We start from the raw sequence: 25,003 nt of genomic DNA on the forward strand, positions 1-25,003 counted from the left end.
AGTTTGGATCCCCAGTACCCACTTACACGGCCTGGCATGCCTATGCAATCCCAGTACTTCAGTCAGGAGGTGGGGGGATGGGGGTGGAGACTGGAGGGGAGCTGGGACTTGCTGGTCACTTAGTCTACAGGTAAAGGGGAAAGCTCCGGGTTCAGTGAGAGACCCTGTCTCAAGGTAATAAGGTGTAAAGTGATAGAACTGCACACCCAATGGCCTTGTCTAGGATGGACACATACACACACATAAGGGTTTATTTTGGTTCAGAGTTTAAGGGTAGAGTTTAATCATTAGGGTAGGGTTAATTCATAGTAACAGGACCTTAAAGCAGTCTTATCCACCCAGGAAGCTGGAATGGTGAATATTTGTGCTCAGCTAGCTTTCTCTTTGGATACAATCCAAGACCCCAGTCCAGGGAATGGTGCCACTCACTTTGAGGGCACCTAAGGGGGGAAGGGAGGTTCTCTCACAGGCAAACCTGCAGCCTAAAAATAATACCTGAGCGCTCACCTCCTTGGGTGATTTCCAGTCCTCTCTGGACAAGAATTCAAAGCAACCTTCACAACGAGCATGCTCCATTTGAGAATATATAGAGGTGAACTATACAGTACAGAAAGGTTACTGACTGGGTAGGGAAGAGGCGAGGGTTTGGAGATCTACCTCTGTTGACTACTTCTTGACTGGGTAGTGGTAAGCGCTTGACCTTGTCTGTGCGTCTGCAAACAGAGCTCACTTGGGAGACAGAATTCCCACAGGCAGATAGCTTGACTTGCAAACAGTAGCATTGAACAATTGGGGGGAACATGCCCCTTTGTCCTTCGGCCAGTGTCAGACCACAGCCATTTATGTACAGCATGTGTGGCAGCTGTGACTCAGCACGGTAACACGAGTGAGTGGTTCTGCACAGACATCTCTGTAAGAACAGCATGCATACCAGCACATCCACCGCATCCACCGCATCCACCGCCCGGGAGCCACCAGCAAGGCATCCTCACAAGGTGCATTTAGATGAACGTCAGAGAGACTGGTTACAGCCACAAGGCAGTGAGTGGTGAGGCCAGGACGGGAATTTTGGCCTCAGTGACTTTCGTGGACCATGGCGCCTAGGTCAGTATCGTACTGGGAAAATTATGCCCCTACTCAGACCTCTGGTTACTTGAAGTTGTTCTAGCAATTACTTTTGTATGCATGAAAAAACTCTGTGTATGTTAAAACAATAAAGCCTATCCGATCGTTACAAGTCTTTTATTTTTCTTCTGGCATGTGTATGTGTTTGATTGTGTGTGTAGAGGCCTGAAGCTGAGGTTTGGCATCTTCCCTGAAGGAAGGGTTTCTTGAAGGATGGTTTCTTGCTAAATCTAGAGCTAGCCAGTTTGCCTCTGGGACTCCCATCTTTGTCTCTTGAGTGCTGGGACTGCAGGCAACTGCCAAGGCTGGGCAGCTTTTAGGGGGCTCTAGGATCCAAACACTGGCGCCTATGTTTGCATGGCAAGCATTTGTCGATGAGCATCACCCGAACCCCCACAATTGCCTCGCCTAGTAAGAATTGGAGACTGGAATATTGACTAAGATGGTATTAAAAACATGGGTGTTAATATTTTTGGACAATTGCATGGAAGAAGACGGACTATTTAAATATAGACTAAAATAATACATGGAAAGTACTTATGGAGAAGGGAGCATTAAAAGGAGACATTTATAGTAGGCATATGTTAGGGGGTAGGTGGTGTCACCGGCCATAGACAATATATGACACTATTGTGCCTAGAGAAACTGTTGGGCTGAGTACAGGAACAATGGGGCTGATTTAATTCTCTGAGGAAATCTTGAATGGTTGGTTGTTCTATTTCATGTGTTGATTTTCATCTCACTAACAGCTGTCAGCAGGAATTGGGAGGAACACAGAGCAAAGCTCTGCTCTTGACCCCTGAGGGTGGGACCCTGACGATATTTCTCTTTCACCAGGGCATCACCTGATTCATGCCAGGTAGCTGGCATCCTCCTATGTAGCACTGCCTCCTCGGGAGGGTTTGGAGGAGTTTTGGGCACGGACCTCCTGCCAGGTCCTCAGTTCCACTTCCTTGGGACAACTTACTCTATAGTTGAATCTTCAATGAAAAGGACTTGTCGACTTTAAAAACAAAAACAAGAACAAAACCCAGACTGATTCCCATTTTTAAGTAGCTTTGGGTAGAGAAAGAGTCTAGAGAGAATGAATTATCTCTGGGGACCAGAACAGTAGTGGGAAGCAGAGGGACTTGAGGCCGGTATAAAATCAGATTAACTAATAACTGAGCCTCAGTTATAAATGTGTTGGGCTCCTTCTATTCTTATTAATTATTATATTTAATATATGACCAAATCTTTAATCTGAACATCTTGGTCCAATGGGCTCTAGTGCCTGACTCTTTAAACACTGAAGTGTCTACCTTTCCCTTTCATCTTGTGAAATGGAACCGAAGATTTGCCTGATCTTAAGAATATAGTCCAGAAACTCTATCTGCCTGGCAGCATTTGTACACACTTTGGATAATCTACCCTCATTTAATGTATCACTGACCTACAAGGACTGTTCTGGACTTAATCTTAACCAAATCTCATCTGGACCAAATCTAAAAGTTTCTAGAATTTTCCACTTGTCTTCTTTCTCCTGGGACATGAGTTTTGAAAACAAGAGGGCTATAGCTGTAACTCTTCTAAGACAGGCATAAGAGATTTCAGCCCTCTCCCTTTTGCTTGGCAAGGCAAGCTGGGTAAGTCACTTGGGTTTGAAAGATGTCCCTTTTGCGGTCTGTTAAGTAAGAATAAGATTTGGCTGGAGAGTTGGCTCAGTGGTTAAGGGCACTTGTTGTTGCGAAAGACCCAGGTTCAATTCCCAGCACCCATGGAAAGACTCACCACCTCCTCAGGGACCAAGCACACATGTAGTACACAGACACATATACAGGCAAAATACTCATACAGATAAAATAATAATAATGATAAAGAAATAAATAATACGATTTCTGAACTTGTGCGCTATGCTTTCTTTTGGAACTTCTACATGAAAAGGCTTTTGTTTTAAAAATAGACCCAACAGTTTCTTTCTACCTTGGTGTATAGGCATCTTATCTTTAAATTGCATAGTTGATGGTGACTCTATTCTATACCAAATTTTTGGTATGGCACTTTTTTTCCTACAGGTGAAAACAATGGCGTCAATAACTGATATTTATTAAAAGGATTATGTTCCCTAAGAATTTCACAAAATCACTTATTCATCTTAATGGTAACTCTATAAAAATAACGAGAACAATTTCCATTTCTAGGCTCACAGGGGTTCAGGCATTTGCTCAATCATTCTTTAAACTCCCCAAATCTGAATACCTCCATGGTCCACAGTCTAAACCCACAAGAGACCCCAGTAGGTAAATTCCAAACACAGCCAACAAAACAATAAAAGATTCGATTTTGATTTTATGGACCAGATTGCCACTGTGACGTAAAACAGCTGTAGAATCTGCACCAACTAGGGAATGAGGTCGCTGTCACTAACTGGGATTTCTTTCCTCAGCACCATTTCACGAGCCAGGCCTCTAGCTTTTGAGTCACGTCTCAAAGAAAACCGCATCAAATGTGTGTTCTTAAAGCCAGTTGGTACCCAACACTTAGGAAGAAAAACATACACTTCTAGGCATCACCAAACCTCAGGAAGGTGTGAGAGTCAGGCACGGGTGGCACACAACTGTAATCTTAGCTCTGAGAAGGCCAAGGCAGGAGGGTCAAGTGTTCAAGGTCATCGCTACTACCTGGGCTATAGGAAATCCTATCTTAATGCCTCTAGACACTCCCCAAAAGAAGGGATGTGTGGGAAAGAGACATGTAGCCACACACTAGCCTCACCAACTCAAAGAATAAGACATCAAAACATACAAATGCCAATAAGTTTTGACATTTATCTTTAAAACACCATTATGGCTCAAAAGAGAGTAAAAAAACTCATGAAAGAGGCTGAAATAAGTTAAGAGAAAATGGAACAAAAGTTCCAAAAATATACTGTAAATGCAAATGATGTAGGCAAATATTATATACTCCCATCTGATGCTCCCCACCCCACCCCAAACCATGTTACTTTTTTAACAACAACAACAACAAAAAGCCTTCTTAGGTCTTAGAAAAACCGAGAAATTTGGAACAATGTGGGTGTTTGTCCATCTAAACCGTGGTGGTGCTGGGAATGTAGTAGGGTCAGATAAAATCATGCCTTAGGCATGGAAAGGAGAAGTAGATGCTGAAGTAGACCCTGCATTCTGCATCATGTGATGCTCAAGTAGCCCTTCAACCATGCGACACTTGCTTTCTGCCTGTCCACATCCGTGGAAGGGAAGGAGTATCGCTCTATCGTTACCTTCATCCATGCCATTCAGTAGCTCGGTGAGGTCTTCGTTTTTGCTGTCAAACTGGTGCTCCTTCCAGGTCTCCCCGTTCTCACTCCGGAGAACAATGAGTTCCCTCTCCTTTCCTCTCATGGACCCAAAATGAGGGATTTCCACTATGACAGGGCTAGAAAACAAGAAGCCACCGGATTTTTTGCGTCAAATTAAACATCTCTATGGCAGAATACTAAAAGAAAAGTCTCATTAACAGTACTGAGTTGGAAATCAGAGGTGCCATTTGGGTTGGGAATGGTCTCAAAGCTGCAGAATCATTGCTGATTAAATAATATTTCAAGCCCAAGAACATGCCGTCATTCATTCACAAATGGTTCTTGAAGGCCTACTGTGTGTTAGGTGTCCAATTGAGTGGGAGAGATTAAACACATATAAATAGGTAATTTGAGGGAAGGAATTAGACATGACTAAAATAGGCCATAAAGAAAGGAAGCTGGTCCATTTTTTAAAAAAATAAAACACATAATAGGTACATTATATAATACGAGATGCTAACGAGTTAAAAGGACACAGTCACTTCTTTAAAAAAAAAGAAAATTGTGACGGTCATTTCTCTATTTTTTTTCCTCTCAGCAATAAAGCAGACATTATACTGTCATATAATCCAGACCTTCCAACAGTTTGTATGATTTTGTGGCTAAGACAGTTTCTCTGGTTGTTCCATTTGTGAATAGGGAATGGGTAGCCTCATTGCCTGACCTGACTACCACCTATCTGGGGATACTGGAACATTCCAGAAGAGCATATGCCAGCCGGAAATTGTCATAGGAAGGCGTTAACTCTTGACAGTGTCCTTTTGCACAAACGAATGAAGGGGAATGGCTGCAGATTGGAGATTGCCAATCAACTCACGGGAGATCATTTTGTCAGGTTTGACAGAATTATGGGTAAAAAGATGGATGGAAGTGAGCAGACCACAATCACACACAGTTCATGGAGTTGGATTGTGCAGCTTTCTCGGGTGATGCTTAACAGACAGTATCATTGTTCTCTGGAGAGGTTGTACGCAACCTGCCTTAACCTAGCTGTCTATATACACGCCGTAGCAGCAAATACAGGCTTCGGTAGGCAGAGCATGAGGAGAGGCTGTCGTAAAGATCAAAACCACAAATAAAACATGAAGATCTGGTTACTCAATAAAAGTATTCGTTTAGAACGAGACTGATGGATACGATGATTTTACTTTTGGCCAAGATCATTATAAATTTTTATAATGCCTTTATTCTTTCACAGGTTAAAAACAGAAGCAAATATTCCTCTCAGTGTTAACAGTGTTAGTGAGAAATTTCCCATCATTTTCAACCGTACTTCATAATTAGACATTAGGCATCACTTGTTTTTTTCGAGAACAAGATACAATCTTTGCAGGCTAATGTGTCCAATACTATCCCTGTGGCTTTGTGTAGGACACTCGACAATGCTGTTGAGAAGGTATAAGCAGGATCTTTGACCAAGGTGACAGCCAAGCAGGACAATTCGTAACAGGCTTTTCATGCAGACTGCCAAGGCAAACACAGTCGGAGAGGCAAATGAACAATGACACATTTCCGCCTAACTGAGACAAAAGACACTCTACAACTCAACAGAACATCCCGGCTGCCCCCAGTCACATTTCCTTAAAGATCTTGTGTTCTTGGCACATTATCTTACTCATTGATCTCTTTTGCCTCACAAAGCCCATAAAGATTACACTGTACCATAAGTGCCTTCTAGGTCTAATCATACCCACAGATACACACACACAGGCACGCACGCACACACACACAGCATTTGTGGCAAACATTGATTCAAAGCCTGCAAATACCTTCTCTTACTCTGGTTAAAATGAGACGGTCGGTCTAGCCTTAATAAGTACACAGAGAAGAAACATTTCAAGTTAAATGAGGGGGCGACAGATGCACAAGGTCAGCGGAATGCTTGCGGTGAGTCCCACATGCTTCGAAAGCACAAGGTAGCGGCAGTGCCACAATAAGTCAAGCCACTATGGGAGTTGCCTTTCAGTGACACACATCGACTGAAAGCATAAAAAAGAAAACAAAAGAAAGAGAGAAAGAAAGAAAAAGAACAAACGAAAGACAAGAATAAGACCATGGGTGTGACAGAAAAAAATTTGAAAATGGAAAGGAAAAATTGTAGACATTCTGATCTTGTCTATGAAGGTCCTACCCAATAAATTTTGTTCCTTGAGGCCCAAGCTGCAGGATTCGGCTAACCAAGCTCTCGCCCTCATTTACAGGGGGAGGATGGGTGGGTAGGTGCAGTTTACTGAGTAACATCCATGCAGCAGGAAGAGAAACAAGAGGGGAGATTGTGAACACGCTGTCCGTCACGACAGAGCCTGCCTGCCTTGCCAAGTGCCACCTCAGACAATGAAGCAAAATTCAGTTTGCCTTCTCGGAAAATACCCTACCCCAGGGGGATATGTCTCTCAGAGTTATTTGAAAGAGATGCATCCGCAAGGTAGCCATCAAGGCAGTGAGGTGCCACCATCCCAACCTGTAATATTTTCTAAGGTTGGTGCCTTGACTTCCGTGGGAGGCTGCGGGAAGCCACACACCCGTGGGGCAGCAAGCATGCTTTTTGGTTAGTAAGTGCCTTGGCCAGTGACTGAGTTAAGGAACCCACAGCCTATTATGCAGCATGGTCACCTTGGTGACCTTTGACACCACACCCAAGTCCCCGTTTTTTTTTTTTTTTTTTTCAGAGTTAATGTCTTGAGTTAGCAAGGACTAAAGGAAAGTCAAAGACATGGTGAGAGGGCCAAAATAAAACTGGGGAGACTTACCCTAAAAATTGTGCCCCCGCAGGACCCATTTCTACCAGCCTACTGGCTAATCCCTCTCCTTCCACCATTGGGGGTGGGTTGGCCAGTTTATGTCTCTTTACCAGGCGGCAGGTGATGCGGGTGGGGGCCGTACACTTGCGTGGGGGGATGATGATCCGCATCCCATGGTGGCGGCTTCCTCGCATGGAGCCCCCTCTCGCGTCCACCATAAAGCTAACGAGAAACCTGTGGAGGGAAAGATCAGATGCCATCACGGACAGAAGTCAACTTGGCAGAGCGTTTGAAACTCAAGGTAAATGTATGGAAAAAGGCAGCTGGTGCGACTTCTCTAACACAACGTTGGAAGCTACTACTGTGGGGTCACATCAGACGTGCATGGAGCTCACACTCAGGGTCAAGACAGAAAGACAACTGGGTTTCAGTGGAAGGAAGCTCCCTCCCAGGAGGCAAGGAAATCACCATGGGCACAACACTACAACACAGAGAAGGAATGGGACTATTCTTCAAGTTGGAATTGAGATGATCTATGAGAGGAACACAGATTAAAAAAAAAAAAAACCCACCATTTTCTGTAGCCTTTGAGGATGGATTAGGGGACAGTCAAGGGCCACACCTTCACTCTATCTAGTTTCTCCCCTAACCTATTTATGTGACCTCACTCCAGTATACGTTGGATGAAACTCCACAGTGTAGCATAACACACACAGCTTGTGAGACAAAGGGACAATTCACTTGTACCAACACCCTTCACACTTACGAAGATGAAATAGAAAAAGAAAAGCAGGCGACTTTTGATTTGCTGAGATTTTGATGGAAAGGGATTAAATCTTTTCAATAACCATTTAAAAGATGGGCTAAAATGCTAATTAAAATCACCTGTATTTGAATTTGTCGCGGGGTAACAGAAGTAGAACTTAAACATTACTTCCTGGGGTGTCTATATTTGTCATTAGCCTTTAGGTCGAAGCTAATAAGGAAAATATTTTGCCTGCATGTAGCTATATCAGTGGAAGGCTTTCTCGGATGGTGATGGGCACTTTAGTAAACAGGAAACCACCAGACAGATGGCAATGCAAACATACCCTTACGTGCTAAATTTTAGAGCTGAAAAGAGACACACAATTCAAGTAGCACCAGGGAGTGATCCTCAGCAAGCACGACGGCTCCCTATGTTACTATTTTAAGAAAATATTCCTATCCATCAACATTCTTTTCTATATAATTATCTAAGCATGGTGCTAACATCCTGCCAACAGGCCTGAAGCCCCTGCATAGCTGTGGGTTTCCTAGCAAGGAAGACATCCTCAACAAACTGGGCTGAGAGAGCCAATGGGTGGAGAGAGTCCTTGGACTGAGCATGTTTCCTTTATCAACTGCTCACCAGGGAAGTGCATTCACCTTTTGCTTGGGTTTTGGATTGAACTATTTTTTTTCTCTCTCTGTTGTTTCATGTGCTTACTATTAGTCTAGCTATCTTGAGAGGCTTTTGCTTCTAGAATATTCAAGTCAAGAGAGGGAAAGGCCATCTCAAAAATAAGGAGACAATAAAAACAGTCTCTTCTCTCTCCTCAGTGAAAATGGTTATTTGCTTCCATTCGCCATCCAGGCTCCCACATGAATTATTTCCAATGCAAAATGGCCTGCGGCTCCTCTGAAACGGTTCCAAAGTGCTTAATTTTTTTAGATACACATGTATTATTTACTGTGTGTGTGTTTGTGTGTGTGTCCACATGAGCGTCAGGTGATTTCATTCAATAAAAAAGGCACTACAACAAGACAACAGGACAACAATCTCAGGTTTCTCTGTAATTAGGGGTGAAGATCTATTACTGCTGGGTGTATGAGGAAGGATGCAGCATGAACTTGGGCTTGAAATCGTGTTCGTGCAAATGCACACTGGAGAGTTCGCCTGGATCACGGGTGCTGCACTGACCACAGCAGAGCCTCAACAAAGCAGACAGCACCTTCAGATCGGGCTGCCATAGTCACCATGTGACCTGCAGGGCCCAGCAGAGTCCCAGCACATGGTAAACACATGGCAATGTCAGCTGAATCCATCTATGAGCAAAATTTCCCTTCGTGTGCTTAGAAACAGCACTTGGCTACCGAGACTAATAAATGGACATGCAAACAGGGGTGCAGGGTGCCGTCAGTTGAGTGGTCTGAAGGTAGCAGAGGAAGAAGGTTTTGGGGGGCCAGTATAGGACTGTGCCGTCTACGAGGATTATCAGAGTAAATGAACAGCTCAGAGGATCTGAATGGCAAACTGGAAGAACCTTCTACTGGACACTGCAGAATACATGGTGCATTGGGTGTGGCTTGCAGTCATTTATGGTTCTAATTTCAAAGAGCTAACAGATCGAGGGAAGATGGGAGTCAGCTGGGCAGGCCATCGGTGGCACTGTGGAACACAGGGATTTGTTTCCCACACTTACTCTGTACAAGATCTGAGCAAAACCCAAACAACATGCAACACGAGCTGTAGCCACAAAGAGAAACACACAAAGGTTGATGCTTCAAAATCTCTATCGTGTTGCTGCTCAGATTACGTCGCGAGTGCCACGAATGACCCCGCGGCGGCTACGTGGAGGCGTCTAGTTACGCAAACGACAGGGTGACGCGTGCGGACATTCTACGGACACTGACGCCATCTAACTGGGGGAAGTCACATAAATGAAAAGGACACAAAGGACACAGTTATCACCTTGAGTCATACTGAGGCAGCGGAGACGAGTAGCTGCAAAATAATTCAGAAAGCAAATGGGAGAAATTAATGCACAGTCATTAGAAGCAAGCAGCAGACAATGTCAATGACACGCAGAAGGAAAAACTCAGGAAATGAGACCACGGCACTTCGCATTTGTGGGACAGCCTGCGATGAACGTTTGCCTTAGCCGCTGTAGAACACGGTCCTCAGACCCTGGCATCAGGGTTTGGAATTTCCAAGTGGGGCTTCTCCCTCTCTGGCTGTCATTGCATTTGCTGTGTACATGGCTGTCTTCAAGAGAAATTAAAGAAATATACCCTAATGCATTCACAATTTTAATGTGTGTGTATTGTGTGCATGTTTGTAACATATATGTATGGTTCCTGTGTGTGTGTGTGTGTGCACATGTGTGTGCCTATGCCACAGTGCACACGGAGAGGTCAAAGGACAGCCATGGCTGCTGGGCCTCAGTTTCCACCTGTTTGAAGCAGGGTTCATTGTTGTTCACTGCGGCCAATGCCAGGTTAGTTGGCCAGCCAGCTTCCAGGGACTCTGGCTGTCTCCTATCTTTCTTTAGGAACACAGGGAGAATAGGTGCTGCTCCAGCGTCAGGCTTTCTGTGGACAGAGTGGGTATTTGCCCAGGTGCTTTCTCCACTAAGCCATCTTGCTAGCCTAGTACTTAATATTTTAGCCATCATTTTTCTCCCATTTCTATGGTTATCAGTTACCTCACAGTGAATTACCGACTAAAGGTCCCAGCGTGGGAAAGCACACTGGCTATCAGGTCACTTGTCACAGCAGGTCACCATCCAGTCTTCTGCCACGAGACAGGGATGAGGAACCCTTTGATGAGGTTCTTATCAGCACTGCTGGGGTACATACATTGGTGCCGTAACATTTTCAAAGTAGATTTCTCTGTTTTCTCTTAAGATTCATTTCTTTTTCCTAATTTTAACAATTGCAATTTTTATTTCCGGAATGTAGAAGGTGCCAAAGTCAGCTGGAGATGTTCAAGCTTACAGTTTCTTTTTAAAAATGGTAGTGTCATAAAACAAATCATCGATTTAAAATGAGCTGATAATAAAAGAGAGGAAACTGAAAACAACAGAATACATCGCTCACAGGGACACTGGGTCAGTTAGTGAAGTGAATCTATAATTCATTGGGTGTTTGTGTGCACAGATGTGCACATTTCTCTGTGTGTGTGTAAATGCATGTGGTCACAGGTGTTGAGTATGCCCCTCTGTGTATGTGCCTGTGGTTGAGTGTGGTCCTGTGTACATGTGCCTGTGGTTGAGTGTGGTCCTCTGTGTATACATGCAAGGGGCTGAGTATGTGTGCCCCTGTGTGTATGTGCATGTAGTTAAGGGTGCTTCTGCACAGAGATCAACTTTGTGCTATTCCTCAGGCTAAGTTTCATTGACCTGGAACTCAGCCATTAGGCGAGGGCAGCTGGCCTGCAGATCCCAGTGATCTGCCTGTCTGTATGACCCTCTCCCTCCCTGGAATGACAGGTGTGAGCTACCACACCCGACTTTTTTCTATGTGGGTTCTGGGGAATTGAACCCAGGTCCTCACACTTGTGTGATAAGCACTTTACTGACTGAACTGTTTCCCCAGCTCTACATTTAATATTTCCATAGGGAAGAAAAATCAGATACATATTTTTAAAAGCCTCATTTGAGGAAATAAATTAAGAAAAATAACTTGGCTTTAAACCTTTTTTGTTGAAAGAGAATTTTAAAGAGTCTCAGAAGATCATAATGGTCAGGAAAATTTGCTTTATCAGTCATCAGCTGTTTTCCGATCCTCCACTTTTAGGAATAAGCACAGACAGACTTGTCCCCCAAAGTACTTACTAAATGATTTACAAAGGCAAACCACACACTCTCACGAATGAGCACTTATTTCCGAGGTGAATATGTTCATGGGTTGATGGAGGTTTTCAACAGGGATGGATAACGCTAACTAATAAGTACAACGTGAATGAAACGGAATAAGGAGAGATGACGTGCGAGCACTTACCCGGAATGCACGGGGCTTGAGACCAGGTTGACATTGTCTAAGGTGTCTGCAGCCCAGCTGTAGTGTCTGAGAGAATCTGAATCAAACTCCCTTGTGAAGGTTAGGTGCTGAAACATAAAACAGTGAGCGACATCAACCACCCGCCCGAGATACCAGTTCTCCTTATACATACAAAGTACATCTGGGTTTCTTGGTAAGCCTGGATAAGCTAACACTCAATAGCAAGAATTTGCAAATCCTGCTCGTGAGGGCTACATGAGGGTCTGTATAGAAGAACACTTAAAAAAAAAAAGTGTAGTGACAAAATATTTCATTTGGAAATCCTAAGAATGCACCCTGCCATTAACCATATGGTAAAGGAAACATTGAGAAATTAATTTGCTTGCTTTTCAATAGTCCACTTCTGATTCAGATGAATCCTACAACGACCAAATCCTTCCTAGTCTCCAAATATAGATTCGATCTTGATGTCTGTTATGCTTATGGGCCACGGTGGCCGACAACAGGCTAGTCTCCCACCAAGAAGTCCTGATGAAAATACAGAAACTCTGAAGAAGCAGAGGGCAAAGGACATTGAGAGCGGAATGCCTGAGACGGGGGTTCGCTTTCTGTCATTTCTGACTTGGGAACGTTTGCCCACAGTAAATGTAGACAGAACAGGTGTTTGTGTCTACAAGGACGGCTGCTGAAGAAGACGAAGCCCAAGAAGGTTCTGATGGAGGGTTGGGTAGCCTCGAGCATGCTCTCTCGTCTTCTAAGGACATGAGCTACACTGTGGGGCTCTGGAGAAGGGAAGCTGAAAATCTATCAAGAAAAATCCCACCAAGCATGCGCGAGCTTGCCAGCAGTTTCATTGTGGATGAAGATGTAGAATTTATAGTGGAAAAGGGACCCAAAGATCATGCCAGGATTGCAAACAAAGATTCAGGAGGCTCCAGAGTACTTGCCTCATTGCAACAAAAACTTGATTGAATTAAAGTGGCCATCCAGAGCAGAAAGACAACTCAGAAAGTCCTTCTGTGTAAGCCTGCTGACCTGGGTTCAACCTCTGGAACCCACATAAAAGTCAGATGTAGTAGATACAAGATGGGAAATAGAGACAGGAGACTTGATTTCTCTCTCTCTCTCTCTCTCTCTCTCTCTCTCTCTCTCTCTCTCTCTCACACACACACACACACACACACACACACAATAGTATTAAAATTAAAAGCGGGAGAAAATATAAGAAATCAAAGATCAACACAAGAGGTTTGAATCCCTCCTCCACAAACAGGCCAACAAACACAAAAGAGCAAAGTGGAAGATAACAAGAGACTAACTCAAGGTCTTTCCCCAGATCTGAAGCCTGTGTTCTCAGAGTAAAAGGATTCGCTGCTGCCAAGGAGTGAAGAAGTGTGGGAGAGGAAAGACACCCCTGTGCCCACTGGGGTGCACTAGCAGGAAAGTTCAGGAGCTCAAAACAGAGATGGCCATAGAACAGCAAAACACGGCAACGATGACCAAGTGATCCCCTCAAGGGTTCGAAGAGGAAATGAGTTTTCAGCTCAGAGTTCCCTGATTAGGCAAACCATGTTCATGAACAGGTATTTCCAGGCACTTCAAACCTCACAAAATGCATTAATCACATAATCTCCAAAGGTAATACTACAAAACACAGTCCGATAAAATGAAGGACTGAATCAAAAAAAGAAAAAAGGAGGGCATAGAATCTAATAGAAGATCAAACCAAGGGTATGTCAGAATGCGGGCAGGCCCAAGAGTGGATCAGTGCAGACGGCTTCAAGGCACTTGACTCCCTGATTGACAGCATGGGACAAGGCATGGACACACTCAGAGCAGATATGTACCATGAGGGGAAGGCCTATGCCATGCGTGATTGGTATGTACAGAGAAGAAGTAAATAAACATTCTAGGGAATTTTTTTAAAGAGTGAAATGGAAATTTAATAAACAATACATTTAAGGGTTGTCCTTTTTTTTTTTTTTTAAAGACACGCTTTCTCTGTAGCCCTGGCTGTCTTTGAACTCACAGAGATCCACTTGCCTCTGTCTCCCAAGTGTTGGGATTAAAAGGCATGTGCCACCACCATATGACTTCAAGGGTAGTCCTTTAAGAGATATAAAAATATAAATACTAGCCAGGTACGGTGGCATAGGACCGTAATCCTAGTACTTGGGAGATAGAAAGCAAGATGACCTAGACAAGCTGGGGTGACTCGAGACTTCATATCATTAAAACAAACAAAAAACTATTTCATCTATATGAAATACATGTCTACTTATGAAATACAGATAGAACCCCAAATAAAACACAACTCCTTGGGAAGCAGGCAGGTCAGGAGCACACATGGTTGAAGAAGGGAGACAGACACAAGCATTAAAGTTTCCTTTCCCAACTGGGGAAACCAATAAAATAATTTCCCCAATGGAGACAATCCACAGAGAAATAACACATTTTTCTTATTTGGAGACCTGGAAGCAAATCCTAAAAGTGCGACCAGCAATATTCCCCGGGGAAGAAAAATCGGGGTGGAACATATGTGCAGGGATTGCATTTTCTCCTCACAAGCATGGCTCGTACAGCAGTCCAATGTTCGCTTCTGTTGCCCAGCTTCGGCAATACAATTGGAACTTGCTGGGGATGTAAGTCAGTTGGCAGAGTGCCTGCCTCTTGTGCAGGAGGGCCCTGTGCTTGATCGGTGCACAGCACAGGATAAACCAGACATGGTGGTGTATACCTGCAATCCTCGTACTGTAGGGAAGATGGTCAGAGACTAAAGGTCATATTTTGCTATATGGTGTTTTTTTAGTCTAGCCTAGGCTATACGAGACCACACCTTAAAAAACAAAACAAAGTCAGCCAACCAACCAACCATGACAAAAAACCAAAAAATGAAAACAACAACAAAAAGTCTTGCAAATATACCTTAAATGACTCAGCTTATTTATTTTATGTGTAGGGGCACGGTGTGTGTGTGTGTGTGTGTGTGTGTGTGTGTGTGTGTGTGTGATGGGTATTGTACTTCAAGAGTTGTTTACCTTGGTTTTTTGAGAGAAAAGGTCTCTTGCTGGCTTAGAGTTTACCAATTTGATTAGGCTCGCTGTCCAGCAAGGCATTATCTGTCTCGACCTCCTTGGCACTGGGATTACAAGCATGCTACCAAGACTTAATTTTCACATGGATCTGGGGCCCTGCAGGAATCCGGTCTTCACACTTACATGGTAAGTCCTTTGATGACTGAGCTATCGCCTCAGTCTTAAAAAACTAACAGCTCTGATATTTTTTAAAAAAAATCTATAGGACAATTATATGTAGGTTACTGTCTAGGTCCTAGGAAAATTAAAAAATGAATGAGGAACAGATATCACACTATATTTAACAAGAAAAAACATAGCCTCTCTCTCTCTCTGTGTATGTGTGTGTTTGGTGTGTGTAACTAAGAATTTAATGCTGGGGTTGGAGTGATGGCTCAGTGGTTAAGAGGACTGGCTATTCCTACAGAGGACCCATGTTTGGTTCCTAACACCCATACAACAGCTTGCAACCACCTGTAACTCCTGCTCCAGAGGATCCAACACCCTCTCTGGCTTCCACAGACTCTGTGTACACTTGGTGCAGATATATATACACTCAGGAACACACACCTAACAGAAGCCTTACAAATAAACACACGAAAAGAATCTGATGCAACTGGACAGAACTGAGATCTTAACCTTGGCCAGCAGTAAACCATTTCAGAAACTCGCTTCCAGCCATATCACCAACTACTTAGACCAGATATTAGAGATGCCAGCAGCCAGCTATCAGGGTAGAGTCAGGGACTGGATGCAACGCTGCTTTAATATTTTTGGTGGCGGTGGAGGGTTGAGGGGACAAATTATAATTCAAATATGTGAGGCCCTGGAGTTATTTTCCACTAGGACTTTTTTTTGTTTTTCAAGTCTGATAAATTAATAATCTTCTGCCTCTTTGTTAATTGCAGTAAATTATTTACCTTGAAGCACTCAGAGAAGTGTACTGGACATTAATTATTGAAACCATGAATTATACCACGCAGAAAGGTATCTCGCTATCATGTAATATTTACTAGGTGGGATGTGCCAACTTGCCAGGATCCCACACCTCCTTAGATATGCGTCCTCTCCCTGCCCCTTAGAGCTCTTTGCCACCCATCAGAGCCTAGTCACAACACTGCTGAGCAGCTGGTACACCTGCCCACACCTGGGACCTAGAAGGTTCTAATATGCCTTTAGCAGGTAGCATTTCAATCCACTATTAGGAGCCAGAGTAATTTCTCCCTGCAGCCCACTTTTCTCTGGCACGGAGCTGGCTCAGGTTTATGAGTGGCCCTAATTGCGTCTGACTAGCTTAAATATGAGTGACCATACAGGGAAGGTTTCTAAAAATAATGGCAACTTGATGAAACCTGCTGTTTTACAGGCAGATCACGCGTTAGGAATTTCCCTTCTGTCTCCACATACTTTGTACAGGCTAGGGTTTCGGTAAACCTGAACTGTGACATACCAGCATCTACTTAACCTTAGTAAACGATACTACTTTCAAAATGTCCTAACTGCCACTGCACAAGCAGTGCATGGCTCCGAAGCACAGCCTCAGCTCTACCAATAACCATTGGAAAGGGTAAGCAGGGCATGCTGTTGGGTAACCACTGACTATGGAGCAACAGCCGGGGATGTGGCTCAGCGGGCCAAGTACTTGCCTAGGATACAGGAAGCCCCAGGTTTGACCTCCGGTCCCGCATTCCTGGGGATAGTAGCACACACCTGTCATCCCAGAATATGGAGTGTGAAGGCAGAAGGGTCAGGAGTTTACGGTCGCCCTCAATTAGGTAGTGAGTTCCAGGCCAGCATGAGCTACGTGTGACCCGGTTCCTAGGTCTCATAGCTTGGGGGTGGTGCCCGGTTAAGAGGTTCAGTTTTGGGGTTGAGACACTGCTGAATTTGGCAGCTCCTCTTGTCATTTCCTACGGGTGACCCTCGCTACTGGTTACTAACTGGAGGCAACTCTAGGTGATTGTGGGCCTCTCCGTGCCTAGTTTTCACGTCAGCTCGGGAAATATGAGGTGATCATCTGAGTTCGTGAGCTAGAAGGGCGGCCGAGGTCCAGCGTCCATAGTCCTGTACCAAGCCCTGCGCCTGCGCGTAGTGACAGCTAAGGCCTGCGCCTGCGCATAGCAACAGCGGCGTTTCTCCCCCGGGCTTCTACTGCTACAAGTGTGCTGACTACCCGCATAGACTTTTCTGGCCATGGGTAAAGGGGTGCATGTATTTTAGGGATTAGCTTGCATACCCACTTGGTACAAACAAAGCCAACAACTGGTCCCCCATGGGTACAGGGGGAAGCTTTGCTCTACCGTTTCCCTGGTAACATCTGCAGCCCTCTGTTCTCGGCATGTTTCTCCATTTTCAGAGCGTCTTTGTCTTTCACTCATTGACAAAAGTCTTGGTGAGACTGTGAATAACATCCTGGCACCAATGCCGTATTGGTGAGAAGATGTAACACGATATCTTTGAATGTAAAAAGACTCCCACACTCTCCAGAGGACTTTGGTTTGTGTTCGGTTATTTGTTAAAATATGATGATTTATTGGGGGGGGGGCAAGAACAAAACTCAAAATCTTCTGGCTTCAGGCCAAACCTGAGGCTTTACAGATATTTACACAGGATGCTTGTATCAACTGACAGCTCCCCCTCGGTTGTAACATGGCATCTTACAGAAATCTAGGTCCGGTTTATTGACTCAAAAAGCGCTTAATCCTTTGAAATTTTATTTTGTGTTTGAGACATGTTCTTGCAATGCAGCTCTGGCTGCTTTGTCTCAGACACAGGGTGCTGGGATAATGGGAGTGGGTCACCACCTTGGCCTTCAATTCTTTTTAACAGTGGTAAAAATGGCCTTAGGTTCTTCAAGTCCCCAGAACCTTCTATACCTCAGTGTGATATTACACTCATTTTACAGTTAAGGAAATGGAGGCTCACAATGCCTCCCAACATCTGGCAACACAAAGACCCCAGCTGGCACAGAGTGGCTTCAGCGGGACAGTATATTAAAAACAGTTCACACCGACTTCCCAAGGCCTTTAACTCCCGTGTCAGAGGGAACACGAACACTCACTCATGGGCTTTTCATCTTGGAAGTGACAGCAGGGACACTATTACACTCAAACTACACACTATTCGGTGGAAGCCAAAGCCTGGCCAGTGATGAGGTCACTGTCTCCAAGAGCTTAAGATTTTCTTAAAATAGCATCTTCGTGGCCCTACGCATCAGAGGAAAGGGGAGAGTAAGAACACACTGGCCTCATTAACGGGGACACACCCTGAAGTCCAGGTCTGGAAATAAATAGAACACATCGCTCTTACAAACCCACGCCCAGAAGCCCAGGTCTGGGAGTACATACTAAGTGTAGGAGAAGGGGGCAGGAAGGGAGAGAAAGGAAGAGATGGGGGGAGGAAAGGGAGAGAACAAGAAGGGAAGAGCAAGTGGAGAATAGAGAGATCTAGTTGGCTCTATAGTTGGGTCACTTCCGACTGCGGGCTGTAAGCCTGTCAGTGCTGAAAGTTAGGGTTAAGACCCTCTGTGGACTTGGAGTTCCCCACCTTTCCTGAACTGTCCACTCCACTGCTCTGAGAGATGGTGGAAGGTGGTCCTTGCACCAATGCCCAACAGGTCGCCTAGCAACAGGTCACACACAAAACTCAAGGGCATCTCATCCGAAGAGAAGCAAATGAGATTTTTCCAGAGAGACTGGGATGAGGCAACCAAACAAGTGTGTGTCAAGAACTTCATCCCCAGAGCAGACTGGACAGGGCCGGAACAGGGGAAAAGCCATGTGGCTGTCTCTCTCCTCAGTCCACAAACATGAGGAGGAGGCCTGGAGAGAGGCTCTATATTCCACCGCACAGTGATCCAAGTCAAAATCTCACCATGCCTCTGAGTGTACAGTAAGGCGGTGAGGAGGTCATAGTAACGTCCCGGTTCCTGTGATCATGGGATGGCCCACTCAATGCTTTGAAGAGTCTGTTTTGCAAACCATAAACAATGCTTGTCCTGGAGTTAGCACGCAGACGCTGGCCCCATGTTGGTCAGCCCTCCCTTCGTCCTATCTAGAGCCTTCCCAGAGTTGCCAAGCTCCTACTTTGTAACAGATTCAAGGCAGGGTAGGGCAGTAGAATTAGTTTTCTACATTGCCGTCTTATGTCTTATCTAGTACCCTCACTAATCTGCTGAGACCCTTTCTCTCTAAGCTTGGGGCTAGGGGTAGGGATGAGGAATGGAGGGGTGGGAGGGGGTGCTACCCTCTACAGCAGTGGTTCTCAACCTTCCTAATGGCTGCAACCCTTTAATACAGCTCCTCATATTCTGGTGACCCTCCGATCATTGCGACTTCATAATAGTAATTTTTCAACTGTTATGAATTATAATGTGAATATTTGATATGCAGGATATCTGCTATGCGACTCTCAAAGGGATTGGAACCTATAGGTTGAGAACCACTGCCCTAAAGGCTGCAAAAGTAAGAATTTTCTTAGTGCTACAGGCTGCTGCTAAGATCTCCATGACCTTCCAGGTTTCCCGCTTCCGGTAGCTGGCCTTCTTTAAAGAGCCTGATGCACTCAGGAGGCAGAGGCACATGGATCTCAGTGAGTTTGAGGCCAGCCTGGTCTACAGTGTGAGTTCCAGGACAGACTCAAAAGTTATACAGAGAAACCCTGTCCCAAAAAAAAAACAAAACCACCACCACCAACAACAAAAACCAAAACATAAAAAATAAAAAAATAATAAAAGCTTGATGGAGCAGCAGAGATAGCTCATAGGTTAAGTGTGAGTCCTCCTCTCGCAGGGGATCAGAGTTCAGTTCCCAGCACCCACAGTGGTTCACAACAGCCTATAACACCAACTCCAGGGAATCTGTGGGTACCCACATGCATGTACATACACTTCCAGAGAGAGAGAGAGACAATTTTTAACAAACAAACAAACAAACAAACAAAACTTTAAGTAAAGGCCCAGATTGATCACCTGCTGTCTGTCTTGACTCACCTCTCTTTTAAACTTGGAAAGAATCTTCACTGCTTTAAATACACGTAGCCTAATGCATCGAGGCAAAAATAGCTGAAGGGCATTGCTTCTTACATTTACATAATGTTGCATCTCCCCATTCAAAACTTCAGCATCCCTGCACTCTTCAGACCACGGGGGTGAGGGAGCGGAGCGGGGGTGGGGGGGCCGGCAAGGGGGGAACAAGCACTCCACTGAAAGACATTTAAGACTGTGGAGAGTGCCCAGTGTGGAGCACTTGCCTTCTGAGTGACATAAGACAAGGGATCTGGGGCTAGGCAGAGACTCTTCCCACCTCAGTGTGCTTCAAGACAGGCCAGTCATTGAGTCAGGGTCACTCAGCCGTCTAGGAGGAGCCAGGACTTGGCCTCCAGGCATCCAGCAAATGGAGGCTTTAGTCTCAGGTCTACCAGCTTAACAGTGTGACATACAGTAGCCACCTACACTCCCCGGCTGCAGGCTTCTTTTTGTAAACGTCAAAGAGCGCCTATTTCAGCAGATCATGGTAAGGTACAGCTGTGACCCCAGGACTTGGGAGGCTGAGACAGAAGTCTTACCACTAGTTTGGGGTGACCTGAGTTTGACCCCTGGAAAATCAGATGTGACTGTGCACATCTGTACCCTCAGCACTCCTAAGGCAGGACAGGAGGAGCAAAATTAGACACCGGAGAAGGAAAAGGGCCTGAACAGAAGCCTCTCCTAGCTAAGAAGAATTCCAGCGTAATTGGTGCTATCTGTACAGAAGTCTGGTATAATGTTGATGTTGCTTTCATCTATAGATAAACCAGTACTGAGATAGGGCGGGTGTAAAGCCTGAATGCATATGACCGTGGGCAGGACCTCGTCATTTTCCCCAGATATAGCCTGAAACTCTCACACAAAACGTCCCCCTGTGGGTGAGACTTTTTTACTCTGTAATTGAGATGCTATCAGGTGCCCTTGGGAACCTTTCACTGATACAGCGGTAATTTGAAATTCCATCAAAATCCTACCCACGATTGTTGTGAAAATAACACGTTTGGGCCTTCCCAGGGGCCCTAGGTGGTCCGCCTTTCTTCTAAGTGACTCTCCTTCTCATGACCCCTGTGCTTAAACCTGTGTTAAAATATCTTCAACACAATCTCCAGGGCTGCTTCACAAACTGACATTCTTTTCAGTGTCAAAGTCACAAACCCTGTTTTGGCTGGAACTAAGGTCCCTAAAACTCTTGGGAAAGATCACCGGCTGCCGAGGGGGACAGCAGGGAGCTGGGTACTAGAAACCTGTCCAGAAACCTGTGAGTCCACTAGCCTGGAGCGCACAGCCAGCCGAAGAAACAAGACAGATCTTTCAAGAACTGCCTCTGCTCTCTACACAGGAGCTGTGACGTGTACATGCCTACAAGCATACATATCCACATGTCATACGCTCACAGGCACACAGACACACCGAACACACACCAAAGAAAACAAGGCAGTAAATGACAGTACCTATTCATCGGTGGTGTAATGCTTTGAACGAGAAATGTCCCCTACAGGCTCAGGTAGTTGAACACTTGGCCTCTAGTTGTCAGTGCTGTTTGGGTGGTGGGGGGGGGGCACTACATCTTTGCTGAAGGACATCACTGGGGGTGGGCTTTGAGAGGTTTTAGCCTTGTCCGGCTTCCAGTGTGCTGTTTTGTGTTTGTGGCTAGAGATGTGATCTCTCAGCTTCTAGTTCCTGCCAACATGCCTGCTGCCTGCTGCTTGCGGCCATGCCTTCCCCTGCCACAGTGGATTCTAAACTCTCCGAGACTGTGGGAAGCCAAAGTAATCTCTTCCACATGTTGCTCCCGGTCGCAGTGTTCTATCACAGAACTGAGTAACATGGGAGGCATGGAGGCCTGGAAGGAGATAGCAAACACACTGGCACAGAACCTTTTAAGAACTAGGATCCATCAGGGATGGCAGAACGGGTGATGTCTGTCTGTCCTTGAAAGGTAGAGGCAGGAGGGTCAGAAGTTCCAGGTCACCCTTGGCTACGTAGTGAGTTTATCTAGGCTACGGAAGATCCTGCTTCTAAAAACCAAACCAAACCAAAAGAACTGGGGAAATGGACTCCATAAAAGTAGACCTGATTCAGGCCATGTGTGGTGGTACACGGCTCTAACTCCATCCTCACGAGGCTGAGGCAGGAGGATCTGAAATTCAAGGCTATTCTCAGGCACGCAGTGATTTTGAGTCCAGCCTGCACTACATGAGAAACAACAAAATTAATGCAAGCGGTAATGTAAAAATCAAAGCAGACTTTCTCTTCTCTCTCAAGTATTTCTTTTCTTGAAATCAACTACTATTGCTGTATAAGGCTCTTTGTTTCTCCCTTCTTTTCCAGGTATCAGCATTAAACGTAGGGTCTCACACACGCTAGGGAAGTCCTTTATTATTGAGCTAAACCTCCAGCCTTTTTTCCCTTGTAGTTTTAAAGACCTGGGTCTGAAAAAGCCTGGGATAAAACCGGACTCGCTGAACATAGTGGACAATGAGGACTACTGAGAACTCAAGAACAATGGCAATGGGTTTTTGCTCCTGCTGCACGTACTGGCTTTGTGGGAGCCTAGGCAGTTTGGATGCTCACCTTACTAGACCTGGATGGAGGTGGGTGGTCCTTAGACTTCCCACAGGGCAGGGAACCCTGATTGCTCTTTGCGCTGATGAGGGAGGGGGACTTGATTGGGGGAGGGGGAGGGAAATGGGAGGCGGTGGCGGGGAAGAGACAAAAATCTTTAATAAATAAATTAATTAATTAAAAAAAACAAAAAAGACCAGGTTGACCTGGAACTCCTGATCTTCCTGCCTCAGCCTCCTCGGTAGTTGGGGTGGCAAGTGTGGACCACAACACACAGTGAAAACTTACACTGGGATTAGAATTTAAGCTATAATGAAGCACGATTCTTTATGATTTCTAAATTTGATTTATTTCTAGCTAATTTAGCTATGTCCAGTGGGAAGAAGCTAACCAGGGCTAGCCTGAAAGCTGAGCCTGTGGGGCACATCACCACCAACTGACCCCAGTGACTTAAGAAACTCACAATACCAACTTCCTTGCCTTAAAACAGACCTGCAATCTCGTTGAGCCATCTTTGTGAGGTGTTGAGTAAATACCCCCAGTACTGCTGGCCAAGCACTTCCAGGAAGAAAGCAGCATATTAAATGTCGCCAGGCCAGGTGCTTATCTCCCTGGGGACTATCAGGCAAATCTTTCACGTGGAGCTGGCTTTCTTCTGCCACTATGCCCCCTTTCTGAGCCCTGCTTAGAGTCGCACAGGCAGAAGGAACAGCAAAGTTAGCAAGTACGGCAGAACTGGAGAGTCACTGCGGTAAGGCACGCAAGAGAGAACCCTATTAGCACAGGGGGCTTCTGGATTACATAAGCTTTTCCTTCCGTTGTTGAGAGGATTGACAAGGCTAAGATCTCAAGAAAGCAAGCATGCAGTTTCTGTTGAAGGACCTGCCAGTGTGCATCTTATGGGCTAAGTGCTATGCAATGATCCTTCTATATACTGTGAATATGTATTACTCTCATTGGTTAATAAAGAACTGACTGGCCTATAGCTGGGCAAGAAGAGACTGGGCAGAAGAATCAGACTCCTAGTCTGGCTCCTGGATGCTGAGAAGAAGGAAGGCGGAGTCTAGACTAGTGATCAGCCGCAGAGAGAAGCAAGATGGGCATGGCGTACTAGGAAAAGTTACCAAACCATTTGGCAAAGCATAGATAAGAAATAGGGGTTAATTTAAAATGTAAGAGTTAGCTTGTAATGAGCTTGGGCGACATAACAACCGATTAAAAAACACTTTCATTAGACCTTGAAAATATGTCATTATTGGAAGGCCTGCTCTGCATCCATAGGTCAAAATCACGAGGGCAAAATGTGGACTAAAAGGAAGTCTGCAATAGGAAGGCAGTCCAAGCAGAGGAGGAGGGACAGAAATAGCTGCCCCACGTCTCTCTTCATGCTGCCCCTAAGTGGGCAGAAGTGCAAGAAATGCTGGCAGGCTATTCATCTCCTAGTAGGAAATGGTAAGAGACCTCTTTTTTTTTTTTTTAAAGTGGGGGTGCTTGGGAACACCAAGGTTTATAGCTATGTTCTCGAAGGATTGATCGCTCACCTTACTTTTATTTTGTTAGTTATAAATCTATTCCTACATAGGAAAGCCTGAAACAATAGTCAGTGCTTGAAGATGCCAGAAGCCTTCCAGTGGTGCTGCGGACATGTAGCTGTTGACATCAGATTCTGCTGGTACCTTCAGCAGGAATGTGAGTAAAGACTGAGACCCAGGTTCAACTGGGATAAGGAAAGGTGGAAATTAGATTGCTGGTTTAATCTCAGTGGGGTTGCCTTGCAGGTGCCATAGCTCACTTGGTCTCATGATCTACGCCTAGAAACACGGGTGCTAGTCATTTTTATGGTTTAACTGCTTTCTCCAAAGGTTAGATGTGACCTGCAAGATGGTTCAGCGAGAAAAGAAGCTTGCAACCAAACTTTCTGACAATGTTGTCTCCCGGCCTACACACACACACACACACACACACACACACACGGTTTTTTGTTGTTGTTATTTTTTAAAAGCCTAGGCAAATTGGAGTCTTACAGTCTTACCAGGCTCCAATTTTACTTTGTTGTTGAGCCTTTACTGTGATCTCTGCAGGAGCAGGAATGCCCTAAATAGCCACATTTGGGTCTCAGCCTCGGAGAGGAGGAGGGGATTCCACCCTTCTTTCAGTGATCTGACAGAGAAGCCAGTGGGGCAGGCAGAATCTGCCCATGGAGATACTGGCTCTGCCACTCACAGGGGTGTATGCATAGAGCCAGGCAGAGGTCAAACGCCTCATTCCTTTCGCTGCAGCTTATATGCCGTACGTCCTGGCTCTCCACATTTCAGACCTGTTGCTGAGTGTTATGAGTTCTTCATTTTCAAAGAACACTGCTAAAACTTGCTAGAAACAAGAATCATGACGA

The 25,003-nt window shown here is 45.1% G+C and overlaps 1 protein-coding gene across 15 annotated transcripts in view; it reads right to left on the reverse strand.

Moving 5' to 3' along the window:
* Positions 1 to 25,003, reverse strand: part of Ank3 (ankyrin 3) — a 295,079-nt gene that overhangs the window by 54,990 nt on the left and 215,086 nt on the right. For all 15 annotated transcript variants that reach the window (XM_041656440.1, XM_041656439.1, XM_041656442.1 and 12 more), the window contains 3 exons: positions 11,947 to 12,053; positions 7,213 to 7,437; positions 4,385 to 4,539 (listed from right to left, as the gene is read on the reverse strand). In XM_041656440.1, coding sequence (XP_041512374.1) covers positions 4,385 to 4,539; positions 7,213 to 7,437; positions 11,947 to 12,053 — 487 coding nt within the window. The remainder of the gene's footprint in view (positions 1 to 4,384; positions 4,540 to 7,212; positions 7,438 to 11,946; positions 12,054 to 25,003) is intronic.

Source organism: Microtus oregoni, unplaced genomic scaffold, assembly GCF_018167655.1.
Source record: "Microtus oregoni isolate MIOR12 unplaced genomic scaffold, Mior012 000007F_ref0000211, whole genome shotgun sequence".
NCBI classification, from domain to species: Eukaryota; Metazoa; Chordata; class Mammalia; order Rodentia; family Cricetidae; genus Microtus; species Microtus oregoni.